Source organism: Scleropages formosus, chromosome 18, assembly GCF_900964775.1.
Source record: "Scleropages formosus chromosome 18, fSclFor1.1, whole genome shotgun sequence".
Taxonomy (NCBI): domain Eukaryota; kingdom Metazoa; phylum Chordata; class Actinopteri; order Osteoglossiformes; family Osteoglossidae; genus Scleropages; species Scleropages formosus.
This window is the reverse complement of record NC_041823.1, coordinates 26,115,200-26,122,980: the sequence shown is the minus strand read 5'-3', so window position 1 is coordinate 26,122,980 and position 7,781 is coordinate 26,115,200. Positions and strand designations below refer to the sequence as shown.

The 7,781-nt window shown below is 43.1% G+C and overlaps 1 protein-coding gene across 3 annotated transcripts; it reads right to left on the bottom strand.

Annotated features, from left to right (window-relative positions):
- Positions 1-787: 787 nt before the first annotated feature.
- On the bottom strand, positions 788-6,792 carry LOC114912539 (cyclin-dependent kinase 6-like). 3 transcript variants are annotated; one of them, XM_029259782.1, is made up of 8 exons: positions 6,576-6,792; positions 3,950-4,172; positions 3,168-3,300; positions 2,232-2,399; positions 1,900-2,009; positions 1,754-1,804; positions 1,415-1,547; positions 788-939 (listed from the first exon to the last, which is right to left on the bottom strand). In XM_029259782.1, the coding sequence occupies exons 1-8, from the start codon at positions 6,640-6,642 to the stop codon at positions 877-879; spliced, it is 948 nt and encodes a 315-aa protein (XP_029115615.1). In that variant the 5' UTR covers positions 6,643-6,792; the 3' UTR covers positions 788-876. The 3 variants fall into 3 exon arrangements, with proteins under 3 accessions (XP_029115615.1, XP_029115617.1, XP_029115616.1); XM_029259783.1 differs by having other exon boundaries at positions 835-1,198; XM_029259784.1 differs by lacking the exon at positions 1,754-1,804.
- Between the last annotated feature and the right edge of the window lie 989 nt (positions 6,793-7,781).

Here is a 7,781-nt window from a genome sequence, read left to right as displayed (position 1 = left end):
CATACTTGAATACATCTGTTTTGTATATGTCCCCTCATACATATTATTCTTCTTCTGTTCATTTCTATTATATTTTCATTAAATTTCTTTTTTTCCCTGTAGTATGATTTTAATTGCTATTTTATTTGGGGGGGGGGTGCGGTGGAAGTGTGTGTGTGTGTGTGTGTGTGTGTATTTTTATCTTACTATGAGTATGTACCATGGACAGTCGGAAAATCATTTCACTGCACGTTGTACTAAGTAGGTTGTGTACGTGACAAAACTTGAATTTGACAGTTTTTGGGATTTATTTATTCAATAAAGAGTTTAGTAACCGGAAATGATGAATGAAGAAATTTTTACCTGTTGAATTGGACAGTGTGTGGAGCCAGACACCTTCGGTGGGCTAGTAATCCATTCTGATCCATAGGAAAATGAAAGAAAAAAAATCTCTTACTGCCTGTTGGTGTTCCAATAAATGTTCCGAATGAACGCCTTCTGTGCGCCCTTCTTTGCCCCATCCATACCCAGAGCACAGCATGCTACAATGTCATCTTAAGAAATGTTGGGCCATTTCAGAAAATCTAAGTTGGTACCTCTGATCAGTAAGACCCCAGTAGGTGGGCACACCTTTAGATATTGAGCACCTAAACTCTGGAACAGTACCAGTTACTGTCATGTTGCACATCTCTGAGATGAACACAGGTAGGATGTGAATCTTCTGCCCTCAAGTAAAAACTGAGACATTCAGAAAGGAAGAAAGGAAATAACACTTTTATTGAAATGAATAACTGGCAACAGTCCTCATCTCCTTCGAGCGAAGGTACCGCCGTGAATTAACCGTTATTCCGCCAGCTCTTCAGCAGCCATAGGGTCCCTGGGTAGCGGTGCTACTGCTCAGCCAGGAAGGTGTGCCTCAAAGGCTGAGACATGCTTGGATGGGTTAAAGGCCAGAAACTGCTGTGGGCACACCGACAAAACACAGTCAATCCCCTGTTCCAACACACCCCTGCAAAGAAACCTGTATCCCTGCAGTGGTCCTCAAGCCTGCTTCTCGTGGCTTACAGTACATCAGGATCTCCAGTCCAGAACTTAGGCCCTCGATCAAATGGACTGTTACCAATTTAGCCTTTTCTCACAGCGCTGGGCTAGTGAGGTATTCCAGCTGCCTTTAAACTGGTTCCCCCCATCACACCCTGGCAGGAACGGGCTGTGAATTCTGATTTAGAAACAAAGTCGTTCTCATTAACTCAGAATCCAACAGGGCATTTCACCAACATCCCAAGGAGTGTAGATGCGGATATGCCAATCCCAAAGTACCGTCAATCAGTGACCAATTCACTAATAGGAAGACCATTGCTCCGATTTCCAAAAAAAAATACTTCCATCTCCTACTTTACACACTATTGCAAGACTCGCACCCATTAAAACTTACCAAGAGCAAGTCCCTCTCTTCCTGGTGCAAGTTCGGCAGCAGCTGATTTAAGGTATTACCACTCTTCCAGTTGGCAGGGTACGGGATGGGGCTCTCGGCAGGCCAGTCCTCCTGTGCAGGCAGGCCGATCACACTGAGGACCAACAAGGAGGAGTTACACACTCGAGCTATCTGGGAACACCTAATTTGACTCTAACCTTAACGCAATGTGACTCTTAACCTTAACCCAGTTTAACCCTAAGTTACTCTGTCAGCATTGATACCCCCAGCCTGCAAAGCTACAAAGCATCGCTGACCATGAAACCATCTCACTATTAAAGAGGACATGTAGTGACTTACTCTATGATTTTCTGGAGCTGCTGTATGTCAGAATAGCCGCAAAACAAGGGTCTGCCAAAAAGAAGTGCAGCCAGATGTGTGTTACACGCAAGCGTGTCTCCGTGATGCAGCGGGGGTTGTACAGTGGTTTACTGTGCTCTCCCTACCTGAGGAGGAAGAGCTCAGCGAAGATGCAGCCAGTGCTCCACATGTCCACGGAGGACATGTAGCCGGAGTGTAGCAGGACCTCCGGAGCTTTGTACCACAGGGTCACCACCTGAGGAGCACATACCCACAGGAAGTGATGTCATCATCTAGAGAACAGCAAAGAATGTGTCAGGCTGCATAAGACCACAGGACTTTGTTATGAATTTATTACAGGGTGATGGGTTTAGGAGGCAGAATACTTAGTTTAGTTTCTGTCCAGTGACATATTCACTTGTACAAATTGTTAGGGTTAAAACACTAGCATGTCAGGATCCAGTCAGTGCAGACTTACAATGGGCGTGAGAGCCACGTGGTGGCTGTAGATCCGCGCCAGACCAAAATCCGCAATCTTGATCTCACCGTGGCTGCTGACCAGCACATTTTGCGGCTTCAGGTCCCGGTGCACCAGCATGTTGGTGTGAAGGAAGTCGAGGCCTCGCAGCAGCTGTAACATTATGTCCTGCGAGGACAGGAGGAGATGCATGGGGACACCTTTTTCTTTTACAGAAAGGAGGAAACTGAAGGGACACCTGTACCAACTGACAGGCTGATCCAAACCTGTGCAGTAAATCAAATCATAGCCATGTAGGTGCATGAGTGTGTAAGCTTTTTTGTTTTTAAAAATGAAATGTGTATAAATGAGTAGCTTAGTATGAAAACCTCAGTCACTTTGGAGAAAAGCATCAGCTAAATGAAGAAATACAACAGTATTAACATAACGGAGACTGAATTCACATAACATAATGGTTTTCAGAAAATTACATGGGTAACTACATTAATGACAAACTATTGTGGATCAAAGGTTTAACAGTTGATATTGCATGGACTATGACACACACACACACACACACACACACACACATTTTCAGAACCGCTCGTCCCATACGGGGTCACGGGGAACCGGAGCCTACCCGGCAACACAGGGCGTAAGGCCGGAGGGGGAAGGGGACACACCCAGGACGGGACGCCAGTCCGCCGCAAGGCACCCCAAGCGGGACTCAAACCCCAGACCCACTGGAGAGCAGGACTGTGGTCCAACCCACTGCGCCACCGCACCCCCTTATATTAAAATAGAAAAATACATTTTATACCCTTTGTGTATGTGTGTTGCTCCATATCCAAACCAGTTTTTCTTACCGATAAGACAGTACCATCAGCCACATACCATCAACAGAATAACACAACTCTCAAGCCTAGATTGAAAAATCACACAAAAAGGACATCTCACCTTAATTTTCCACCTGCTGAGACCAGTCTCTGCTACCGAGGCAAGAAATGCACACAAATCTTGATCAACATATTCAAACACTAAAGTCAGCTCTGAGGTCTGATTTTGGACTTCAACTGAAACATCTAATAACCTAGAAAACAAGTAAAATGAATTAATAAATTTAGAACTCAGCCTTACCCTGAATAAACAAATAGAAAAGAGTTCTACTTACACTCAGAGATCAACAGCTGGTTTTAACTGTCCAGAAACAGGGCAGTAATACTTTGCTGTATTATTACTATACTGTACTATAATATTATCCATAATGACTTGTAATATGTATACACTGATACAGCACTTATGTATTTTTGCAGGTCAGTTCAGAGTAAATACTTTGATCAAGAGTACTGCAGCAATAGCACCAAGTGGGGCTTGAACAAACAACCTACAGGGTTCACATAACCTGCAAATATAACCCAGAAAATGGTAATGTGTGGTGAGCAGGTTATGTAATTGCTAGGGCCGTTTCCCTGCAATGCTAAGGTCCCACGTCCGAATCAATTCTCCTGCTTTAACAGGCTCGACCAAGGTACCTACCCTGAATGAACCAAGAATTCCTAGCTGTGTAAATGAATCAAGTTGGATTATTCAACATTGTAAATCACACAGAGCAGAAGTTAAATGATAAAATGAAAATTATTTATATTCTTATTCTTCTTCTTCTTATTATTATTATTATTATTATTATTAACAATAAACATGACAATAAAAACATCTATGAGGAGGGTTTTTCGATTTACTTGACCACGTTGGGGTGGTCGAAGGCCTCCAACTTGCGCAGCAGTCCCACCTCGCGGATCACGAAGGCAGGCACGCCTTCCTCCATCTGCTCGAGGACCCTGACCTTCTTGAGGGCCACGAGGCGCTGGCAGCCGCCGGTCTCGCGTGCCTTGAACACGCGTCCGGAGGCGCCCTCACCCACAGCAGCCAGGACCTCGTAGCGGCCGGCCTCCATGTTGTACCCTTACACCTCGGCATGGGGTCACAAGCACATTAGTATTACTCCACATTACTGAGTGCACAAATTGTACTTTTTGTAAGAGGTATGTTGCTGTGAAGAAAAGCTCCTGTTAAATGAATTAAATTCTCAACTTGTTCCCAAGATTGCACCAGTGACTGTACTTGAACCTGAAGTTCAACAGTTTAACAAATATGCAATCAGGGCTGCACACATTAATATTTTAATACAAACTACCTAGGTTTTCCACTCAATTTTAAACATCTCAGCCTGACAAAAAAATTACCACTGGTAAACAGACTGAGGCTAACCCAAGAAAAACAACCGGGAAGAGTCAAAACTGGTCAGCATTTGCTATCTTTTGTTCTGAAACAGCTGTAGAGTACTAAAATGACAAATTTACTGCATGTTTTGATGGCAAGGCAGCACCTGGGAACTATAACATAACAGGATAAATAAGACTTAATATGGCCTAGCAGTCAAACATCTAGATGAAGTCATGTTTTTTTTTTTTTTTTTTTTTTAATTAAACCTTATTTAATAAAGTGATCAATAAAATACACAACCAAAAACAAACATCAAAAAATCCACAGTCAAACGAACCCAAAACCATTTTTCCTACAGTTGGTCAACAAAACTTACTAAATAGCCATTACATAAAATACATTATCAAGACAGTGACAAAGTCTTTCCCATAACAATCCCCCTTTCTGGTTTCAAAAAATATAACTGACCTATGTCTTCCCCATACAAACATACCCACGAAAGGACTGTCCCCCAATACCAGCTCAACCCAAGTCATCATGTCACATAAATCCTTCAAAACACATAAAACACTTCTAAGTTGCAGTATAAAACTTCGTCTTTTTTTTCCAAACTTTATTTAATAAAGTTATCAATAATAATAATACACACAACCAAAACAATACATTAAAAATCCACAATCAAACAAACCCAACACTATTTTCCTACAGTTGGTCAACAAAATCACTAAGCAACCATTACATAAAATACACTGTCAAGACAAAGTCTTTCCCATAACAACCCCCTTTCTGGTTTCAAAAAATATAACTGACCTATGTCTTCCCCATACAAACATACCCACGAAAGGACTGTCCCCCAATACCAGCTCAACCCAAGTCATCATGTCACATAAATCCTTCAAAACACATAAAACACTTCTAAGTTGCAGTATAAAACTTCGTCTTTTTTTTCCAAACTTTATTTAATAAAGTTATCAATAATAATAATACACACAACCAAAACAATACATTAAAAATCCACAATCAAACAAACCCAACACTATTTTCCTACAGTTGGTCAACAAAATCACTAAGCAACCATTACATAAAATACACTGTCAAGACAAAGTCTTTCCCATAACAACCCCCTTTCTGGCTTCAAAAAATATAACTGACCCATGTCTTCCCCACACCAATATACTTAAAACGACTGTCCCCCAACTTCACGTCTTTTGAGTAGTTTTAACAAAGACACCACAAACAGTACCGCTTAACACTGAAGAGTTCCCCCTAAATCACTCCCAGGCCCCCTGCCACCCCCTACGGTTGAGGTGCCACCTCTAAAACCCCCCAGAATCCCTCTCGTGGCAAACTGCACTTAAACGATAAGACAACCAATCATAACAGAATACCACACTATGTACAGACATGAACAGTAGTAATAACTATTTACACAGAGCTATTTAAGGGTAAGCTCCCCTTGGTCCTATTACAGTATATTTATAATACATTTTTATTATATTTTTGTTATTCCACATTTTTAGATCACTATATTTTTATTTTACTATTATACTTTTATCTTACTTTATTTATGTTATACTAGCCTAGGGCCTGGTGGTGCAGTGGGCTGGACCGGGTCCTGTTCTTCAGTAGGTCTGGGGTTCGAGTCCCGCTTGGGGTGCCTTGCGACGGACTGGCGTCCTGTCCTGGGTGTGTCCCCTCGCCCGCTGGCCCTATGCCCTGAGTTGCCGGGTTAGGCTCCGGTTCCCCGCGACGCCACATGGGACAAGCGGTTCAGAAAGTGTGTGTGTTATTAGTCTGTATTACGGACAGTCAGAAAAAAACATTTCACTGCACGTCGTACTAAGGATAATGTGTATGGGACAAGTGAAACGACTTTCAATAAATGCAAATATATTATTATTTATCACACGCTCCCAGGCCAGTGCGCTTATTTGACCCCACTTGACCCGGTAAAACTGTGTGTCAGAAAGTTCTGGAAGCGCTGCAGAGACCTCTGCAGTAATTGCGTTTCATTTGTAAAGTACTTCTCGTATATGAATGGGCAATAAAAGCGAACTAAAGTAGTAGTACAAGTGCAATAACCAGTGGTAAAGTAGCTGTCTCTTGGCCCAGTTTGACTGTATGCTGCATTTTTCTACTCACGTTTAATTCGTGTCACTCGTGCTGCGCTCACTTTCTTTCCAACGAAGGTCAAGCCATCGAATGACATCGTTTATGAATGTGGGGTGCACACGCGCGGTGCAAGCTCACGTGACCGGACGCTCCCGCTCCGCGAGGAATAATGAAGAAAAAAATAAAGAAATTAAATAAATAAATTAACAGCGCAAATAAAAAATGTTCACTGTGTCAGTGTGCGCAAAGCTCCACACACTTACATGAATCACGCACGTAAGGCTGCTTCGGCATTGGCGCCTTTAATTATTATACATGAATTACAGCCAGGTGCTGTCATTGTTGTCTCCATCCAAATGTATGGACTGTAACCTTCTGCAAATTCATTACCTTCATGCAGGGGCTCCGTGGTGCCTGAAGAGTAAGGACACACCGTCATGCCAGCCGAGGTGGCAAATGACTGCTCCTCACACACTGAGCGCACAACAGTAGGCTACAGCGTGCAGAATCATATTCTTTAAAATGGACAGAAGTGGACCATCTCCACCCTGGATGGGACAGCAGTCCATCACAAGGCAATCACACACATGTAGGGCAATGTAGAGACATCAGTTGAGCTGAAACACATCCTTGGAGTGATGGAGGAAAGCAGAGAAAACTCAAAGGAATATGGGGAGAACATGCAAAATCCACACACACTGAGCTTGAGTCAAAGAGCTGGGTCAATGCTACAAGGTGCTGTGCCTCTCTTTCTCCATATATTTTTTTTTTCCCTTTCTCAGATTAAAACGTTTGACTAAAGCCAGACGGAAAATGGGTTTGTGGAGGACAATGTGCCTCTCCTTAATAGGGAAAACATTTGTGCTGAAGGTGGACATCCTCTCCACGTTGCTCTACCTTGTGCAGGTGTACCCCTTGCCTTGCACAATACAGAAAGCCCTTACAAAGGACATTTTCAACCTTGTCTGGGGGGGGCAGAGATGAGTACGTGAGGAGGGAGGTCATGCATCTTCCAAAGGAAGAGGGAGGGAGGGATGTGTTTGATATTCCCATTAAGCTGGATTGTCTCTACCTCTCCCAGTTATTTAACCGACTGGCAGCTCCGATCCAGCATCCCCACCAGTACTTTGTGCGTCTTTGGTTGGCCCTTCCGATGCAAGTTGATGAAGTCCTGGTCCAACACCAGGCCAAATGCCGCGACATGGACCGCTCATTACAGCCATGCTGTAAAGTGGA